The sequence below is a fragment of the Ranitomeya variabilis genome, chromosome 6 (assembly GCF_051348905.1).
Source record: "Ranitomeya variabilis isolate aRanVar5 chromosome 6, aRanVar5.hap1, whole genome shotgun sequence".
Taxonomy (NCBI): domain Eukaryota; kingdom Metazoa; phylum Chordata; class Amphibia; order Anura; family Dendrobatidae; genus Ranitomeya; species Ranitomeya variabilis.
The window spans coordinates 130,399,651-130,422,099 of NC_135237.1; the positions used below are offsets into that span (position 1 = coordinate 130,399,651).

The following is a 22,449-nucleotide window of genomic DNA, read 5'->3' on the forward strand; positions in this document are numbered from 1 at the left end:
GTAGCCGTGGAATGTACCTATCACTCCCTAGACATCTCGACACAGCCGGAGGACTAATTACCCCTAGAGATAGAAAAGGGAAAACTATCTTGCCTCAGAGAAAATCCCCAAAGGATAGACAGCCCCCCACAAATATTGACTGTGAGAGGAGAGGGAAAAAACGTACACAGACTGAAATCAGAATTTAGCAAAGGAGGCCACTTCTAGCTAAATAGAAAGGATAGGACAGAGTACTATGCGGTCAGTATTAAAACACTAGAAAATATCCACCACAGAAAATACAAAATCTCCACAGCTAACTAAAGATATGGAGGGTATATCTGCATCTCCAGAGATATCAGCTTGGCTAAACAAATCCTTATACAGACCAAGCTGGACAAGACAAAAACATGGAAAAGAACTGAACAATAAGGCCACAGCATGTGGACAGCAAAAAATCAAGGCCAGAACTTATCTTTGTTTAAATGAACAGCAAAGCAGGAGAGACCAGGCAGGGATGTGAATCCTCCAGGAACAATGGACAACTGGCACTGACTAAAGGGTCAGGCAAGACTAAATAGCCCAGTCAGAATTGCAAAAAGTGAACACACCTGATAAATGCTGAGATTCAGAGACATCAGCGCTACCACTTACAACCACCAGAGGGAGCCCAAGAGCAGAATTCACAACACATGACGTCCTCTTCTGGTCTTCATGCTCCGGCGCAGGCGTACTTTGCCCTGTTGAGGGCAGAGCAAAGTACTGCAGTGCGCAAGTGCCGGGCCTCTCTGTCCTTTCCGGTGCCTGCGCACTGCAGTACTTTGCTCTGCCCTCAACAGGGAAGACAAAGTACACCTGTGCCGGAGCCACTGCAAGAAGACCAGAAGAGGACGTCATGGAATGAAGATGGGAGGCGCTGTACCGGACCTGAGACGCCCATCGGAGCGGGACCGCCCCTGGGTGAGTATAATCTAATGTCTTTTTCTCATCTTTCAGGATACATCGGGGGCTTATCTACAGCATTACAAAATGCTGTAGATAAGCCCCTGATGCTGGTGAGCTTACCTCACCATCGATTTTGGGGGTGACAGGTTCCCTTTGAAGTCACACATGCTAGAAATATTTGTCTAATGTGTAATGGCCAATGGTCGCACGTTCGGTATTTGGTCAGTATTTTACATCAGTACTTTTAAGCCAAAACCAGGAGTGGATGATAAATCCAGAAGTGGTGATGTGTTTGTACTATATTGTTCCTCTCCTGGTTTTGGCTTACAAATACTGATGTAATACAGACTACATACTGAACGTGTGAAGGTGGGATTAGGAATGACGATGACGATACGTCCTTGAAACTGCTCTGCCTGTCAGTCTTGTACAGTGTTCTATAGTACCTATAGCGACATAAAGGGAGTAAAAATTATCAAAATTATAAAATATCAATTTTTTTTTGAAAAATATACATTAATATTATACAAAAATATTAAATATATAAAACATAATAAAGTAAATTATATGAAATAAAAAACCTGAGTGAATGATGCATGAAACAGACTGGAAAGCACAACATACAAAAAGTAGCATTAAGCCCCAAATAGTATGAACACCATGTAGTCAAAATCTCTGCACATTCTTTAGATGAGCTATAAAATACAGTCTCTTGGAATTCTGTGATCCAAGCATGGACAACATAGATCACCGCAGGCGTCGAGGTGTTCTCCTGCCCCTCTTTACACTATGGGCATAGGTAGGTAGTTCTTATTAGATATATAGTTATTGTACTATTTCTATGCTGGTTTCATATATACCATAACTGTATTTCTATGAATGTGACTGCAGCATGTGCATCATCTACCAAATATACACATTAATTGTTTATATTTTATAAATGGACCATATATGTGTGGCTATTATCACACTATAGACGGTATCTTCCTTTTTGATCTATGCTGCCCGTGCATGGGTCACAGAATTCCAAGAAACTGTTTTTTATTCTAGTCTGTTTCATTAGGATTGTTACTTCCAATAGGTGGCACTAGAGTTTTACTCCTCTTCCTCTCTGAAGAGACTATTAGCATGCATCATTGATTCAGGTTTTTGTATACATATTAGTTTTTTCATTATTTTTTTCTATATTTAATTAATATTTTTTCTATAATGTATATTTTTCAATAAATGTTTGATATTTTATGATTGTGCTCCTTTTTGCTTCCTCTATGTTGCTGTAGGTACCATGTAATGTGTAGGAGGGGATCTGTTTAACTTTGTGAGAAGTCCTTTTCTTGTTCTGATCACGAGTTATAGGATCTGCAGGGGTGATAGCAGGATTGACGATTGTGAAGGGGTGATAATATTAAATAAAAAGGAATCCATTTAATTACAGCTTTATGTTTCCTATTTGTCTCTGGCTGAAATTTCTGTTGCATTAACATATTTGGACCACAAGATGGTGCAGAATAATCACTGCTCTGGATTTACCTATGAAATAATCTTTTCTTTAAAAGAGCAGAAGCAACGATGAAAGAAACTCGCATCTTTCTAGGCTAAGTAACGTTAGTTGATGTAAGGGGCTCCCAGATACATTATGTTGGCAAAAGTACTAGATGGACTAGGAGTGAGAAACAGCACACATAGGGCATTAACCTGATAGCATGGAGTGTAAGCGCGCTTAGGCTACGTTCACATTTGCGTTGTGCGCCGCAGCGTCGGCGCCGCAGCGCACAACGCAAACAAAAACGCGGCAAAACGCACGCTAAAACGCTGCGTTTTGCGCCGCATGCGTCGTTTTTGCCCGCAAGTTGGACGCAAAAAAAATGCAACTTGAAGCGTTTCTTGCGTCCAACGCTTGCGGCCATGCGGCGCAAAACGCAGCACAACGCATGTCCATGCGCCCCCATGTTAAGTATAGGGGCGCATGACGCATGCGGCGCCGCTGCGGCGCCCGACGCTGCGGCGCTGACCGCAAATGTGAACGTAGCCTTATTTACCTCATGATTCTGGGCGACCATGTCACATAAATGGCCTTAGATAACAATACCCCAGCTGCTGGTTGGATAAACCAACATTGATACACACTAGTGATGAGTGAACGTGCTCGGATAAGGTGTTATTAGAGCATGCTCGGTTGCTATCCGAGTGTCTTCAGTGTGCTCGAAAAATGTTTTCGAGTCCCCGCGCCTGCATGTCTCGCGGCTGTTAGACACGAACCATGCAGGGATTGCCTGTTTGTTATGCAATCTCTGTTTTTTGAGCACACCGAAGACACTCGGATGGCAACCAAGCATGCTTGGATAACTCGATATCTGAGCATGGTCGCTCATCACTAATATACCCAGGAAAAGGTGCGGGTGTGCTACACTGCTGGTGAAGATCTTTATTGTGGTTTCCCTGAGGAAGAGGTCCATTCGACCTAGAAACACATTGGCAATAATCAATAAGTAATTCACTCTTCCTCCATGGCCTGTATGCACGCTCACCACACAAGACTCCATTGCTGAGCAAAAAGCATGTTCAAATGCGTTTAACGTTTCCTCAGCAACATTTAGACAAGATTGTGAAATACTGGGAGAATATAGTCTGATTAAGCAACTGATGACTGCTAACAATATTGTAGGGACTGCATAAATGCAAATGGATTTAAAGGGAACTTGTCACCCCCCCCCAGGGCCTACTAAGGTAAAAGAGCCGCCTTCTGCAGCACTAAGGCTGCATTCTGTGAAGGTGGCTCTTATGTTTTTTATCCCTAATAACGCTGAAATATTCACTTTTATAAATTGCGTGACATACCTGTATTGAGTCCGGGGGGTACATTTTCTCCCCCTGACTCAGCCGCCCCGTACTCAATACAGGTATGGCGCGCAATTTATAAAAGTGAATATTTCAGCGTTATTAAGGAGCAAAAACATAAGAGCCACCTTCACAGAATGCAGCCTTAGTGCTGAAGAAGGTGGCTCTTTTACCTTAATAGGCCCTGGGGGGTGACAGGTTCCCGTGAAAATGAAGGATTCAGTAGAGAAGAGATCCATAGTATTAAAATATTGAATTTTTATTCACTCATAAATACAGAAATGATTAGATATAAAAATTTGAAAAGCAGAGATGCCAAGCATAGGGACGCTAAAAGTAGATGACAGAGTAAGATCAGGATAATACAATGTATTTCAGGAATACTGTGACTTTAAATGCTCCTGTATCATTGTTACAAAATGGATAATAAATGTACAACATGGCACACTGGGTAGTGTGGGGTAAAAAAATTCACTATATTGAACCTTCTATAGTCAAGAGAGGCTTATGCATAAATCATGGCACAGGAGCTTGATACAACAGATAGTGCAGAAACTCAGACGCCCCCCCAAGTGACTTCCGACGCCCTGAGAATAAGCTGGCGGCGAATCGCGCGTCGGGGTGAGGGGATGCTGAGGTGATCACTCCACAGGACTTACACCGCCACTGTCCCTTCAGGTAAAATGGCACTGAGCACTTTATTAATTTTCTATACCACTACTTGTCGTTTCTTGGCATGATCATAGGTCAACAGTTTGGTTTTTGGATATATTTAGAGAGGATGCACTGATTCAGATTCCTTATTTCATTTGCACATTATAGCATTACAAGTTATTATTCTGAAACTCTGCACTATTTCTTGTATCCAACCCCTGTGCCATGATATTACATATCATCTTGACTATAGAAAGTTCAATATATGAATAGAGAGAGAGAGAGACTTTTCCCCGGGTTGGAATATGCTTCCTGGCATGCTCAGAAGTAAAAACTGCATCCGTCACTTGATTCCTGCTTTTCACAGTGTGCACAGGATCCAGTGTCCATAGGCTCCCATTCTGTGGAACGACGTATGCCGCAGGAGGCGTCAGGGAAAGTTTTTCTACTGCAGACATAAAACGTTTCATGGAACGTTTTTTGGAAAAGACAGGCTGTCAAATTTCACAGGATCCAGTGCATGACGGACGAAACGTGTAGCCATCCGATGCGATACGTCCTAATACAAGTCTATGAGAAAATGCAGGATCCTGTTTTCTCAAAAAACGACGTATCTCGACAGGACTACAAAGACGGAAGTGTGAAAGAGGCCTTAGGCTTCCTTCATACTTCTGTCAGTAGTGTCCCATCCTAATGCGTCGAGAGAGAGATTTTTTTTTCTCTTTTCCCCCTGCCTTGAAAATCCTTCCGGGCATGCTCAGAGGGAAAAAAACGTGATACGTCGCTGGATTCCTGTGTGTGACGGTCAGTGACGGATCCTGCGTCCATAGGCTTCCATTTTAGCCAGTGACGGGCATCACTGACCGATTTTCCGACGTGCAGAAAAAATGTTCCTCTGAACATTTTCTCTGCCCGACGGACCGTTTTTTACACAGGATCCAGTGCATGACGGATGAAACAGATGGCCATCTGTCACAATCCGTCGCTAATACAAGTCTATGAGAAAATGCAGGATCCTGCATTCTCAAAAATCGACGTATCTCGACGGGAGCTGAAAGACGGAAGTGTGAAAGAGGCCTTATTGAAATACATTGTATTATCCCGATCTTACTCTGTCACCTACTTTTAGTGTCCTTGTTCTTTGCATCTCTGCTTTTCACATTTTTATAGCTAATCATTTTTATATTTATGATTGAATAAAAATTAAATATTTTAATGCTATGGATATCTTCTCTACTTGATCCTTCATTTTGATTGTTCGAACTTACCGAGAACACAATCTGGTCAGAGGAGACCAAAATTGAACTCTTTGGATGCCATAACATCTACTGCCATCTACAAAGATGATGAGGATGAAAGGAGGGTGGATATTTCAACAATACAGTGATCCCAAATACACAGCCAAGGAAACTCTCAATTGGCTTTTGTACGAAGTATTAATTAATTTTCAGTAAGCGTGTTCAATACTTTTTCCCTGTGTTATTTTTCGTTATTACACATAACTTAATTTATGGACATCTACTATTTGATTTCTTTGCCTGTATGGATTGGATGGGTTTTTACCGAAATCTGGGGAGAATTTCATGTCAGTAGCACCTTTAGAAATATATTTTCTTAGAAAATTGGTGACACGTTGAATACTTATTTCACCTACTGTATGTCTTTTTAGTCAGGTCTTTTTTCTCCCACCATTTATGAATGTATGTCATTGTGAGATACAGATATATATACATATATATATATATATATATATATATATATATAATTTCCATGACTATGAAAATTGTACATTCACACTGAAGGCATCGAAACTATGAATTAACACATGTGGAATTATATAAAAAAGTGTGAAACAACTGAAATTATGTCTTATATTCTAGGTTCTTCAAAGTAGCCACTTTTTGCTTTGATGACTGCTTTGCACACTCTTGGCATTCTCTTGAGGAGCTTCAAGAGGTAGTCACCGGGAATGGTCTTCACTTCACAGGTGTGCCCTGTCAGGTTTAATAAGTGGGATTTCTTGCCTTATAAATGGGGTTGGGACCATCAGTTATGTTGAGCAGAAGTCTGGTGGATACACAGCTGATAGTCCTACTGAATAGACTGTTAGAATTTGTATTATGGCAAGAAAAAAGCAGCTAAGTAAAAAAAAACGAGTGGCCATCATTACTTTAAGAAAAGAAGGTCAGTCAGTCTGAAAAATTGGGAAAACTTTGAAAGTGTCCCCAAGTGCTGTGGCAAAAACCATCAAGCACTACAAAGAGACTGGCTCACATGAGGACCGCCCCAGGAAAGGAAGACCAAGAGTCACCTCTGCTTCTGAGGATAAGTTTATCCGAGTCACCAGCCTCAGAAATCACAGGTTAACAGCAGCTCAAATTAGAGACCAGGTCAATGCCACACAGAGTCCTAGCAGCAGACACATCTCTACAACAACTGTTAAGAGGAGACTGTGCAACAGGCCTTCATGGTAAAATAGCTGCTAGGAAACCAATGCTAAGGACAGGCAACAAGCAGAAGACATGTTTGGGCTAAATAACACAAGGAATGGACATTAGACCAGTGGAAATCTGTGCTTTGGTCTGATGAGTCCAAATTTGAGATCTTTGGTTCCAACCACCGTGTCTTTGTGCGATGCAGAAAAGGTGAACGGATGAACTCTACATGCCTGGTTCCCAACGTGAAGCATGGAGGAGGAGGTGTGATGGTGTGGGGGTGCTTTGCTGGTGACACTGTTGGGGATTTATTCAAAATTGAAGGCATACTGAACCAACATGGCTACCACAGCATCTTGCAGCGGCATGCTGTTCCATCCGGTTTGCGTTTAGTTGGACCACCATTTATTTTTCAACAGGACAATGACTCCAAACACACCTCCAGGCTGTGTAAGGGCTATTTTACCAAGAAGGAGAGTGATGGGGTGCAACGCCAGATGACCTGGCCTCCACCGTCACCAGACCTGAACCCAATCGAGATGGTTTTTATTGTGAGCTGGGCCGCAGAGTGAAGGCAAAAGGGCCAACAGGTGCTAAGCATCTCTGGGAACTCCTTCAAGATTGTTGAAAGACCATTCCCGGTAACGACCTCTTGAAGCTCATCAAGAGAATGCCAAGAGTGTGCAAAGCAGTCATCAAAGCAAAAGGTGGCTACTTTGAAGAACCTAGACTATAAGACATAATTTCAGTTGTTTCACACTTTTTTGTTAAGTATATAATTCCACATGTGTTAATTCATAGTTTTGATGCCTTCAGTGTGAATGTACAATTTTCATAGTCATGGAAATACAGAAAAATCTTTAAATGAGAAGGTGTGTCCAAACCCTTGGTCTGTACTGTATGTGTGTGTGTATATATATATATATATATATATATATATATATATATATATATATATATATATAGAGCACATATTATCCTTACAATTTTGCCCTTTTTTGTGAAGTGTATTATCTATACACTTTGGGCCTTGTTCAGTTACAAGACCACATACAGTTTCTTATGTTAATCACGGCAATAGCAAATTGAATGTTATACGGTTAATCTGTTTAGGATCAGACTTTCTTTTTTTTCAAGCAGCCATTTGGTCCATGAAAAAAAATGCGGTGATCTGAACAGCCCTATTGAATAACATTGATCTGATTGCTGTCCATGTGATATCAGATTATTTTACAGGAGCGTGTTTAGTGCATTTCTGCATCGGCTACATAATGAAAATGCATTTTGTCCTCACATAAATCTATCAACAAAGTTTTATCAAAACGTGGTAGCTTAATAAACACAAATTCTCCAAAACAAAAGTTTATTTAAAACATGACAAACCAAAAAGACACAAACTGTACCAGAAAAAAAAAACATGGTGTAGTAGAACGTACTCAAATGAGATGAAAAAACACAAGTAACCTAATTTAGCTAATTGGTGTGGAAAATCTGCATCATCAAACAATGCACCAAGATAATCATGGTGGGAGCTTGGCGTATGCATTTTGGTTCAAAACAAATTTTTGTAAATTTACAATGACACTGGCCTCTTTTTCAGCAGAAGATAAAGCAGCGTATATGATATCCATCAGAAAATCGGAGACAATGTCGCTTGACTTTGAAGAGAAGAAATAAACTACAAATTCTGTGCACCATTCTCTTCTATTTCTGGCAGCCCATATTTTTATTTAATGTTGGTTCTCATGATGATTTCACATTTTCCAGTTGTTGGTGTTCAGAAGATAGTTATAAATGAGAGGTAAGTGGTATAGAGTGTTTTTCCATGTACTTCAATAGTATGTGTCCTCTATGCTCAATGGTTTCAACCAATTTCTTTACTCCCTGAAAGCCTCCGTGGCTGCTCCAGAAAATATGGTCCATTTCCAATGACCTTAATAGCATGGTCTGTAAACATCCCGACCTTAGCACCTGCACTGCTGACTCAGGGAACCTAAAAGGGTGGCAAAAAATTGTAATTTAGTACATAAGAGCGCACATAGTGTTTGACAGACCATATGATGTGCATGGTGCCATATTAGAGAGCTGCACAGTCTCCATGCAGTACCAGAAAGGCTCCATGGACATGACTCGGCTGTGCGGATGAGCCATAGCTATGTACTTCCATATTGTACTGCTTACCACTGAATGGTAATAAGATTAATACCACAGCACCTCTTAGATCACGGCAAGTAAAGAATGCATATGTTTGTGGATCTGACCACAAAAATGGTGCAGGTGTTGAAGATCATGTTTTTGAATAATTTTAGTCAATGGCAAGACAATGCAAATGGATATGCATCTTGTATCTGATTTTACACTCTTCACACCCTGTGGCTTACTATTAAGGTTTTCCCTTACAATGAAAAAAAAAGAAAAATTAATTGAAATTGCCTCATCCATAATGACCGGACCGTTAAAAATGCCAAAATTGCTGTTTTCATTCATGACACCTCCCATACAAAATAGAAGGTAACATAATAACAAAATCATTCAAGATCAAGACTCAAAATGGTAAACATGCCCTGTGAAAACAAGCCCTATACAGATATAAAAATAAAAAGGTTATTCGTGTTTAAAATCAATAACAGAAATAAATGTGTTTTTATTGTGCAAAATCAGAAAATAAAAATTGATAGTGCCGTAATCATAATGATCAGAAACTATGTATTATGTCATTTATACTGCACTGGTGGACACTATAAAAAAATAAAAATCCTTTTGTTTTCTAAGCCCAGATTCAAAAATAAACCAAAGTTGAAGAAGATCGTTCACCAAATTTTTCATATTAGCACGTAATGAGTTTTGTTTTTTTTTTTAAGTCCAAGTAGGTGTTATCGGAGTGTTCATTGGGTGTGTACTTTTTCTCCCTGTATGATGCTAACCAATCATAAGCAAGCAGCAACACTCAAAAGAAAGAAGAACTCGCCTCCACAGTAGCATGAGCAGATTTCTCAGTATGTGAGATGTAATGATACAGCCTGATCTTCTGGACTGACCTCCTGAACGAGTCTGTGTTGGGGGAGGTGCATTACAGCTGAGTTTGGCTGTGTACCGATAATTATGAAAGATAAGAAGGTGGTAACTACCATCTGGTAAGCCTGACATCAGTAGTGTGCAAAGTTTTTGAGGGCATATTTTTGAGAAATACATTGTAGATAATATAATAACTTACAACCAGCACGGATTCATGAAGAAAAAGTATCTTATTCAACAATTTTAACTCCGACCTCCGCTCACCACTACACCCCATACCCCCCCCCCCCCCGACTTCCCTAATCTCTGCCGAGGACTTTGCCATGCACTTCAAAAATAAAATAGACCAAACAAGGCAAGTCTTTATTGTTCGACAACCACAACCCCTTTGTAGACCAGTCCAATGTCCTAACCCCATAACTTTCCTCTCCAAACTCACTGAAGGGGAGCTTACTCATCTCCTCTCCAAATAACACCTTACCACTTGTGCACTTGACCCCATCCCACCTCCTCCCTAACCTCACCACCACACTTATCCCATCCCTAACCCATATCTCCAGCCTGTCACTAACTTCTGGTACCTTCTCTGCTTTCAAACATGCCACAATCACATCTATCCTCAAAAAGCCATCCCTTGACTCGAGTGCTATGTCCAGCTATCACTCCATATCTTTGCTCTCATTTCCTTCCAAACTCCTTGAGCAGCACATCCATGCGGAACTTTGCTCTCACTTTGCATCTAACTCAATCTTTGACAACCTACAATCTGGCTTCTGTCCCCATCATTCCTCTGAAACTGCCTTGACCAAAATTACTAACGACTTATTTACAGCCAAAGCTAACAGACAATTCTCTATACTCCTCCTAGACCTGTCCACTGCTTTCGACACAGTTGACCACTGCCTCCTACTACAGATCCTCCCTTCCTTTGGCGTCAAAGGCCTTTCCCTATCCTGGATCTCCCCTTACCTTACCAACTGTACATTTAGCGTTTCCTACTCCCACACTACCTTCTCATCTTGCCCTCTCTGTTGGTGCCCCTCAAGGTTCTGTCCTAGGACCCTTACTCTTCTCCATCTATACCTGGGCCTGGGAAAACTCATAAAGTCCTATGGCTTCCAGTACCATCTACATGCTGATGAAACTCAGATCTACCTCTCTGGCCCAGATGTCACCTCTCTACTGTCCAGAATCCCAGAGAGCCTATTAGCCATATCCCCCTTCTTCTCTCGTTTCCTCAAGCTCAATGTGGAGCAATCTGAACTAATACACTTTTCTCCATCTCGCATATCTTCCCTACCTGATCTATCTATCACAATAAATGACATCCCACGTTCCCCAGTACAGGAAATTCGCTGTCTCGGCATAATCCAGACTTCCTACACGGAAGATGTATGATCCCACCAGTCTCGATATCCCATTCAGTCTGAGCTCCAGCGCCAAACAGAAGTGTTCAAGTCCGGGCATAGTTCACACTGAACAGGCTGCAGCTATTAAATGGTTCTCTGCAGCTCTCACAAACAGACTCCTAGCTCAGTCTTCATTCAGATAGAGACCCCGGCATGTATTTCTCAACTACAGCTCACATTTTGACCGGCCACTCACCAGTAGCACACTCAACTCTGCTTCATCAAGGAGACTGACACTCTCTCATGAGAATGCCACTCCATAAAGCTACTTCCTACTTTTTAACAAAAACAGGTGTAGCTAATCAAGAACCTGCAGAGCTGGGATTTAACCCTGTTTTTCCCTGCTGTGCTACACCATGCTGACATGAGTTGCTTGTAAAATACAGGACTGAAAAAAATGTATCTCAAAAGATATAAAATGACAAAATTAATAAAAAAAAACAAACTGGTATCTTACCCATCAATTCCTTGTAAAAGCCTAAAATTCAGATTGTCATCAGGATGATTGGGCCTCCCAGCATTGTCAATGTAAACTAAATGAGAAGGGTTACTATGACGCACCTGAAAAGAAAGCCAAAGTAAGATATGAGTGTTAATGAAATAGCATATTTAGATATATTTCAGAATTCTGCATGACAAAGTCTCCGGCACACCAAACATATGGGTGTGTGGCCGCTTGTGTTTAAAGGAGCATCCCAAACACCGGAGGCTTGTGACCACCAGGAAGCTAAAACGGTTAAAGTCAGCAGTGATCATCCAATGGAAACCTGAGAATGGGGATATCAAAAGTTGTGAAAAAAGTTTAATATAATCTCTATAGCAGTACTTGCTAGATACTGTAGAGCAATGTTAGTGGACTAGTGAACAGAGCCTTAATTTGTCATGGAATGTTGGTTTTATATGAACACTAGAAGTGCCGCTTATAGAGCAACAGTGTATGGTAGTGATGGCAGTATATAGCTTTTACTGTGCGACCACTGTATGGAAGGATTACTTGTCCAACGTACAGCACTGATATTTGGCTACATACAGTGGCAGGTAAAAGTTTTGGCCACCCCTGGTCAAAATTACTGTTATTGTGAACTGTTAAGCACGTTAAAGATGAAATGATCTCTAAAAGGCCTAAAGTTATAGATGACACATTTCCTTTGTATTTTAGGAAAAAAATATTGTCACCTTTTACATTTAAGCCTTTTAGAGAGAATTGCATCTTTAATTTGTTTAACTTCTCACAATAACAGTAATTTTGACCAAACGTTTACATGCCACTGTAAATGAAATATTTTTTGTGTGTTTTTTTACATTTTATTATAATAAATGATATGGATGGGAGATGCCAGCAGGGGGTACTTCACACAGCACCTGTAATGAAGCAGTATCAGTGGAAGGCTGGCAGCTCTTAAAAGGGCTTCCAGAGACAGACTCTGCATAAGCCACTCTATCTAGAAGGTCCAGAGGAAACCCTGACCTTCACCCTGTAACCCCTATTCAAGGATCTGAACTTATGCATGGCACACCGGGTTGCGTTCATGGAGTGGCTGCTAGCCAGTGAAGCAGGCTGGCAGATGATAGAACGCTGGATCGGAATCAAGAGGTCAAGGTCAGGCACAAGATCAAGAGGTAGTCAAAACACAAGTCAAAGACAGGAACCCTGAGCAGGATCAAAGTAGCAGGGTAAGTAGAACTAATATTTGGCAGCTGTATGTAGATGCTCGTGATTTAAATAGAAAGTGACTCTTCTCAGAACTCACAGCAGGGAGATGATTTCAACAGATAACCAACACCCTTCAGTAGGGACGCGTGGACCAGTGGATGTTTTGGTGCGCTGGGTTCAGCTGACCTTTATGAAAAAGTTTGGCACATTTGGTACCTAAATCTAATCCCGAGCCTGAACCCCATTCAAGTGAATGGGAGGGCCTGAACTGTGACAGCGTGGGAAACATCGGTTCTGACCGGCGATAACCTTACTGAAGTCACTGCTGGTAACAGCTGTTGGGTATCGCGGACCGCTGCAGGTTCCCACGCTGTCACACAGAGGACAGCGTGTGAACCACTGACTGTGACCGGCAGTAACATAGTTACCTCCAGTCAGGCGCTAGCTAATAACTACTACTGTCATCAGTGTCGCAGCCTTTTGAGAGTATTCATCAGACGATGCCTGTGCATAGCGGTAGCTTTACTGCTATTCATAGGCGATGGAGACCAAGAATATAAACATGGATTACTTCATGGGATCATTTTATTAATAAATTGGTGATCACGGGGTCTTTATTCAAATAAAGTTTTTTTTTCTGTGCGTGTGTTTATTTTTATTACTGGGTTAGTAATGGGGGTGTCTGACTGACACCTCTCCATTTCTAACCCCCAAAACAATTACCCAAATTGCCACCGCACCAGGGCAAATGGGAAGAGCTGAGGCTAAGCGCCAGAATTGGTGCATCAAATATGATGCACCACTTCTGAGATGGCTGGGCTGCAGGCTTATAATTGTAGATTGGGCATGGCCCATCAACCATGGGCATTTCCAGCCTATTAATATCAGCCTGCAGCTGTCTGCTTTCGCTTAGCTTTTTTTTTTTTTTTTTTCAATTAATGTATTTATTTATTACTAATAAATACATGAAAAATACTAAGAAATAAATGAAAACAAAATGTTTGGGCCCCCTATTTTTATTAACTAGCCAAGGGAAAGCAGACAGCTGTGAGCTGGTGTTATTATTCTGAGAAGGGGCCAATATCCATGGAGCTTCCGATCCTATTAATATCAGCCTCCAGCTGTCTGCACAGCTTTTCCTGGTTAGGCTACTCTCACACTAGCGTCGTGCACTGCACGTCGCTATGCGTAGTTTTGTAGAAAAAACGCATCCTGCAAAAGTGCTTGCAGGATGCGTTTTTTCTACATAGACTTGCATTAGCGACGCATTGCAACCGTCGTGCGACAGTTGCGTCGGACCCTCGCCACCAAAAAACGTTGCATGTAACGTTTTTTGGTGCATCGTGCCCGTCTTTTCCGACCGTGCATGCGCGGCCGGAACTCCGCCCCCGCCTCCCCGCACCTCACAATGGGACAGCGGATGCGTTGAAAAACAGCATCCGCTGCCCCCGTTGTGCGGCGCTTTCACTGCTTGGGTCGGTACGTCGCAATGACGCAATTCGTCGTGCGTCGTATGACGCTAGTGTGAAAGTAGCCTTATTAAACTTTTTTTAATAAATGGGGGAAAGTAGGAAATTGTTGGGAGTCTTTTTTTTTTCCAGATAAATAATTTTTCCTGTTATTTTTTTTTTTTTTAAATAAAGATTTTGTTTCAGTGTTTTCTTTTTTTACTTATTACTGGGTTAGTAATGGGGATGTCTGATAGATGCCTCTCTATTACTAACCATGGGCTTGATGTCAGCGGACACTACACTAGGTGTCTGGTACGGACCCCAAACTTTAGCCGATCACTACTCTGCAACACACCCTGTTTAGGCGGTATCCCTATCCCAGCAAGACTAATGTAACAGAGGACGACGCTTACATCGCCCAATGCCACTGTCAGTGCAAACATAGTACTGCCTAGTGCCAAAGGTCATAGATAAGTGTCAGACACGCCATAACAAATGCAGTGTATTGATAGAGATCATCAGAGCAGCTATAGTCTTACATAATGTGAACACCTACCAAGATATGTACTAAAACTAGTTCATTCTGGTTGCGACATTTGTCATGCAGCAACTCCTCCACACAGGACTCTGTTGGCTCAGGGTTAAATCCGCAGCAGTATCTGTCTAGTCGATCCTGAACCTGATAAATTAAGACATTGAAATTAACTGGTTAGTAGAGATTCTCATTTAAGTAATTCTTCACATTATCTTGATATGGTATGTTAGCCAGAATGTCATAGTAAAGGTACCTTCACACGAAACGACGCTGCAGCGATAGCGACAACGATGCCGATCACTGCAGTGTCGCTGTTTGATCGCTGGAGAGCTGTCACACAGACCGCTCTCCAGCGACCAACGATGCCGAGGTCCCCGGGTAACCAGGGTAAACATCGGGTTACTAAGCGCAGGGCCGCGCTTAGTAACCCGATGTTTACCCTGGTTACCATCGTAAAAGTAAAAAAAAACAAACAGTACATACTCACCATCTGATGTCCGTCAGGTCCCTTGCCGTCTGCTTCCTGCTCTGACTGAGTGCCGCCGTACAGTGAGAGCAGAGCACAGCGGTGATGTCACCACTGTGCTGTACTTTCACTTTCACTTTGCGGCGCTCAGTCAGTGTGGGAAGCAGACGGCAAGGGACCTGACGGACATCAGATGGTGAGTATGTACTGTTTGGTTTTTTTTACGTTTACGCTGGTAACCAGGGTAAACATTGGGTTACTAAGCGCGGCCCTGCGCTTAGTAACCCGATGTTTACCCTGGTTACCAGTGTAAAATATCGCTGGTATCGTTGCTTTTGCTGTCAAACACAACGATACACGGCGATCGGACGACCAAATAAAGTTCTGAACTTTATTCAGCGACCAGCGACATCACAGCAGGATCCTGATCGCTGCTGCGTGTCAAACTAAACGATATCGCTAGCGAGGACGCTGCAACGTCACGGATCGCTAGCGATATCGTTACAAAGTCGTTTCCTGTGAAGGTACCTTAATTGGATGAAGTATTTAGTACATCTGATTAGCAGATTCACCATGAACAAATGCAAACAAATACTTATGTACCCAACACCTCAAGAAAGTCATACAACAATCCTATCTACTCCAGCCCTAAAGCAATTGTGCATCTTCTGGTATGGTTACACTGTACATAGAATTTTATACATATCTTAACATAGAGTGCTTTGACATTGGGTGCAGGCCAACATCATAATAGGAGCAGGGAAGGGGATCAGCGGTGCCTCACCGGAATCCAGATGAACACAGGTGCCAGGAACAAGTGGCTGGATACCACTCATTAGCAATAGCAAAGAAAGGAAAAAAGTTCCAGCACCAGGCGTCTCTTCATAAAAATCTTCAATATTTTATTTTCATGTGAAGAATAAAAAATCATGCGGGGACACAGCCCCTAAACACCTGACGCGTTTCGAACAAATTTCTTAATCATAGACATATGAACGATACATATAAAACATCCTTATATACCTATTCCATTAAGTGAAGCCATGAACACCTGTTATTTGACATGCTTAATTTACATTCATTACAAATTCAAATGCGAGCCAGCCTACCAGAAATCATGACGTATACGTAGATTGTCGCCTCTTTGTCCACACAAAATAAGTTTGTAAAAGACATTTCTACTTTCAACTTTATGTATTTTTTCTAAATGGTAAAAGTATAAGATAATATAAAGCAAAAAGGGAATAAAATTATTTTGCAACTTAGTTCTCTGCTAGTCTCTATATTAATTTATATTATCTAAATGTTTGCAATGCAAAACTTTCAACCATTTGAAACCGCGGGAAAACATATATGCGGTTTTCATGGTGAAAAAAACAAAACAAATCACTAATACACATGTAAACTTAAACCGCCATCTGCTATTAATAAAAATAGCTAATGTCGCTGCGATAATTTAGCCCTATAGGGAATCTAGCTCCCAACTCTAATATCCAGTAAGCCTCGCGACACCTCAAAGTACGCAAAGGGAACTTACATCTCCATTATGATTCTCCCGAAAATGTTTGGAAAGTCCCAACAATCCCCGTCGATTAACAGTGCTGTCAGGCTTGGGCAGCCGTAATATGCTTCCCAATTCTTTTCTCAAGGGGTCTCACAGTGCGCCCTATATAGTACTTATTGCACACCACACACGTCGCCATATAAATAACATGTCTGGTGTCACAATTGACACATGCTTTAATCAAATATTTCTTGTTGGTCATACCATTACAAAATTAATTTGTTCTCTCCATGTGCCTACACAGGGTGCACTTCTTTCCCCCCACACTTGTAACACCCTTTTTATGTCAACCATGTAGGTCTCCTTTTCGCACTGACAAAAAGACTTGGGCATAAAATGTTTCCTAGTGTTCTGCAGCCATCATGTACCTTTTTTATATTTTTTAATTTTCTTCTGTAGTTTTGATTTTCCTACAATTCATTATTTGGCAGGCTCAGGCACAGCAGCTGTTGCAGAATTACAAATTCTATCAATTTCTTAATAACACAGTGAAGCTGTGACTAACCCTCATCTTCATATTGCATGTTCCAAATATGAAGCAGACCTTTGTAAATTCTAATGTGACCGCTATTATAATGCATGCCTTAAAGGGTATCTGTCAGCAGGTTTTTGCTACGAAACCTCAGGATAGCATGATGTAGGGATTAAAACACAGATTTCAGCGATGTGTCACTTATCAGGCTGTGTGCTCCTGGTTCCATACAATGAATGTTTTATCATCAAGAGATTATCACTGTCTGGACCACATTGCACGTGAGTCCTGGTCCGACCAAGTCCCCTCCTCTGATCAGCAGCTCACTGTCAATAGACAATTTATACAGAAAGCTGTTGTGTGGGCAGGGTTAGCTTTCTCAGCTCTGCTACATCTAAAAACTTTGATTAAAGAACACAGCGAGCACCTCTAAAAACCACAATTCAGACCAAAAATAGGAATAAAAAATCGTAATATATCCCAAGGGGTTAGGGTGCACTGTGAAAAACTTCAGTGAATAGACTGAGAGAAAGGACCAAACCACCCAGCCACCACAGAAATAGGAAATCACTAGGAAGTATCACACCATTAGGATCAATAATAAGCCTTTATTAAATCTATTGGCAATTCATACATAAAAAGTTTTATAAAAATTATACATGTGAATAAAAAATAACTGATATAATAACCAAAATGCAGGAGATTTTATCTGGTACCCCAGAACCCCTAAATAATGAAGGTAGCAGCCCACCAAGGATAAAATTATCTTTACTCGCTGTGTATATAAAAAACTAGTATAACAGTAAAATAAGCTGGTCAAACCAGATAGAGTGAGGCTAAATATCCACTAAAATATTTAAATTAATATATGAAAATCAGTGCAAAACCTCATAAAAATTTACATGTATTATTGTCCATGAACAGCAAAAGTGCTAAAGAATAAAAATACACAAAAATTGTATAAAAATTCATATAGTGACCAAGTGTAAAAATTTATATCAGCATATTTCAAACAAACAACTAAAGTGCATAAAATAATTTAAGTGCAACAAAATGAAATGGGAATATTGCAGTGGTATAAGTAAAGGTTATATTCACTTGTTACATATAAAGTGACTAAGTGCAAGAAAGTGATTATATCACAGCGAGGTGGATGGGAATGATGTTAGTTTCACCGCATACATATGTGTCCAAGTGCACTGGAAATCCGTGGGTTAATACCCCTACAATCTATTGAATCACTATATAAGTAGATATCCACATGTAGTGGTTAATAGCTAGTGGGTAATTCGGCGGTCATGGTATTGCCGCATGCAAGCTTTCCGTATATATGTAGGCTAGTAATCAAATGGACAAATCATTACCGCAGATGATCTACCTTCAGGGGGGCCGAGTCCAGAACCTGCGTGCGCCCGACGCGCGTTTCGAATATGTTTCTTCGTCAGGGAAATAAAAAGGCCCATATCTCTGGAAACGCATGGGGATTTTCAAAAAAACAACTGGCAGGTTCAAGGGAGAAGAGTGAGTAAAATAAGAGCAATATCTGGCCTTGTTTGACCTGGTGACAGCTCCTCGTTAAGCTGAAAGGGAACCTGTCAGGTCCGCCATGCCCCCCAACCAAGCTGCCTTCACCTATGCATGACTGAACTCCCAGTGCAGTATAACGTTAAATAAATGCTTTAAAAAAGCATTTAGAATGTCCCCGTTTCCTATGCTAATGAGGGCTTTGACTGGTCGATGGGGCAGTAGTTTCCCCAGACTAGTCAGCCCTCTTTCTAAACTCAGCTGTGCTTCCCCACTCACAACAATGACGAATGGAAGAGTTTAGACCAGGAGATCAGGGCTGTCTCTCATACATCTGAAAAACCTCCTAGAAACTATGAAGGGGCGTGTTCTTCTTGTCTCTGAGTTTTCCTGCCTGCTTATGATTGGTCAACATCATACAGAGAGAAGAAGTACACACCCCCTGTGTAAACTCTCATAACACCCACTTGGACTTTAAAAAGTTAACTTATTAGGTGCCTAATACTTTGATTGCTAATATCTCTGCAATAGAGAGGCAAAATAAAAAAAAAGTTTATTCCACTCTGTAGTACCTATTCCATCACAAGTCCAGTTCAACATGAAAAAAATAGTGAAAGTTCTTCTTTAAGGATATGTGCACTAGATGTCTTTTTCAGGTTTGTATATGTGAAATTTAATAACATGAGAATACCCTTTTAAAAAGAGCTAAAACAAAGTAATACATGCAGTGCAATCTCAAAATGTCTTTCCCTGCACATGTTTAGTCAATTTAAGCTTCTAACCATTCTTCAGGCATTTTGTGATTGGAAGCTGATGACAAGTTTATATACAGGTCCTTCTCAAAAAATTAGCATATAGTGTTAAATTTCATTATTTACCATAATGTAATGATTACAATTAAACTTTCATATATTATAGATTCATTATCCACCAACTGAAATTTGTCAGGTCTTTTATTGTTTTAATACTGATGATTTTGGCATACAACTCCAGATAACCCAAAAAACCTGGTTAAGGGCTCATACTCACCTGCAAGAAACTCGGATGAGTCTTGCACGGCAATACCCGGCACTGCTGCCGACACTCAGATCGGAGCGTGCGGCCGCATAGGAATACATGGAGCCGCCTGCTCCGCTCCTGAGTGCCGGGTGCAGTGCCGGGTATTAACATGCGAGACTCATCCTAGTTTCTCGCAGGTGAGTATGAGCCCTTAAAAGAACATTGCTGACACAAAAAGTGATCCAAGTGATCAGCTGCAGCGCTGTTGGCGTGATGTCACCACCGTCACCTGATAAGAGGAGGAAGAAGGCCCTTTTAATTTTAATCCATAATTGTAGTAAGGCCAATGGATGGCGCTGTTCAAATGTACTGTAAAAATATGCTAATTTTAGGAATGTGTTGCAGATTTTTTTTTAGTAAATCTTGTCACTAGATCCACTTATTTGTTGCAGATTAGATATATTTCTTTGTGGCTGTTAATTCTCATCACTGCCTTCTAAAATATTCTTCTTACAGCTGTAATGTTTGGAAGTCTACAGAATGAACATGCCGATAGAAATACATCACACTTTCCTGAATCATGACCAAGGCTCACAATGACAGAACGGAGGATTGAGGGGAAAATGGAAATGATGAGAATTCATTCCCAGCTATAATGATAAAAACTAGGGAAACTGGAACTCTTTCATCTGTACAAGTAATTATCCGAGTGCCTGATTGGCATATTTGGGGTTTCCTAACCATTAACATTTAGCAGACCTGGGCAAAGTGCGGCCCGTGGGACACATTGACCCTCTGGCTGTCCCAGTCTGGCACGTGGGCCGAGAAAGCCAATAGTGGAACGTATGGGCCACATCGTACCCTCCCCCGTCCACAGTCCATCCATTGCCCGGAGTCACCGCTATCTGCATCCTCAGGTGAATTCATTGGTGGAGTATGAGGCAGGGGGCCCCTTCTTCCACCAATCAGCTTGTGAATCAACTGACACAATGATGTAATTTCATCGTGTGAGCTGTGCACTGCGGAGAGTCGCTGCACTGGAGACAGGAGCAGAGGCACAGCGCTGGGGGAACAGCAGAGGGGTGAGTATGTGTAGTGGTTTTTTCATGTGTATGGGATATTTGGGTGTATATTGGGTGTCTATGGGGGTCTCATGCTGGACATGAGGAGGCTATAGGGGTCTCATGCTGGACATGTGGAGGCTATAGGGGTCTCATGCTGGACATGAGGAGGCTATAGGGGCCTCATGCTGGACATGAGGAGGCTATAGGGGCCTCATGCTTTGTATGGGGAGGCTATAGGGGTCTCATGCTGGACATGGGGATACCCCTATAGCCTCCCCATTTCCAGCATGAAACTCCCATAGTCTTCCCATGTCCAGCATGAGACCCCTATAGCCTCCCCATGTAAAGCATTAGGCTCCTATAGGGGGACTTGGGGAACCTATTGGGGTCTCATCCTGACATGGGGAGGCTATTGGGGTCTCATGCTGGTAATGGAAAGGCTATTGTGCTCTAATGTTAGACATGGGGAGGCTATAGCGATATTGTGCTGACATGGGGAGGCTATACGGATCTCATGCTAGACTTGGGGAGGCTATGGAGATCTCATGCTAGACATGGGGAATCTACGAGGGTCTCATACTGGACATGGGGAGGCTATGGGGCTATCACGCTGATCATGGGAAGGTTATAGGGGTCTCTATATGGGAGGCTGTGTGAGGCTCATGCTGTATATAGGAGGCTGTGTGGGGGCTCTTACAGTATATAGGAGCTGTGTATCTGCTCATACGATATCTAGAAGGGGCTGCATGCGAACTCAAATGGTATATAGGTTTATGTCAGCATACTTAATTCTAAGTGATACGATTAATATTAATCTTAAATAATTACAATTAATATGTTAATATTTAGCAGAATTAATTTCAGCCTATTGGTTCGGTCCTCCACAACAGTCACAGTCTCTCAGGTGGCCCCTCCGAAAAATTAATTCCCCACCCGATTTTAGAGAATAATGATATGCAAGGTGTTTGTTTAGAAAGGGGTCAAATGCTGCAACCAAAAAGCTGAATTTGAAATCTGTGCTTTATGTCTCTGTCTTAGACCATCTCACATGTCAGTATTTGTAAGCCAAAACCAGGAGTGAAACCTACAGAGAGAAAGTCTAGTGGAAAAATGTGCAGCTCTTGTGTGTTTTGGACCGATTCCTGGCAATAGTTCAGAAATACTCATGCTAAATAGCGGCCATAATACTGCTGCATGGAAGTACACTCGCTATACAGTTAGAATTGGCTATAAAGCATAGAGCCTGCAAGCAGCAGTCTGAACTGCAGGGTGGCCAGTAACATATGAAACACACTGTACACTATAAAATTAAAAATACCTCCATCCTTGTGACTGGAGAGGATTTTTAATACAAGGTAGATTGCAAAGCTGCTTGTTTTTGCAAGTACTTTGTCAATTGTACCTATTTAAAGGGAATCTGTCACCTCAAATTGGAGGGATATATA

General features: G+C 41.5%; 1 protein-coding gene across 1 annotated transcript in view; it reads right to left on the reverse strand.

Annotated features, from left to right (window-relative positions):
* Positions 1 to 7,987: 7,987 nt before the first annotated feature.
* The window catches only part of GASK1A (golgi associated kinase 1A), a 66,378-nt gene continuing 51,916 nt past the window's right edge, over positions 7,988 to 22,449 (reverse strand). Inside the window, exons 3-5 of the mRNA XM_077268995.1 lie at positions 14,937 to 15,059; positions 11,733 to 11,836; positions 7,988 to 8,844 (exon numbers count right to left, since the gene is read on the reverse strand). Of these exons, the coding sequence (XP_077125110.1) occupies positions 8,640 to 8,844; positions 11,733 to 11,836; positions 14,937 to 15,059 (432 nt within the window). The 3' untranslated portion in view covers positions 7,988 to 8,639. The remainder of the gene's footprint in view (positions 8,845 to 11,732; positions 11,837 to 14,936; positions 15,060 to 22,449) is intronic.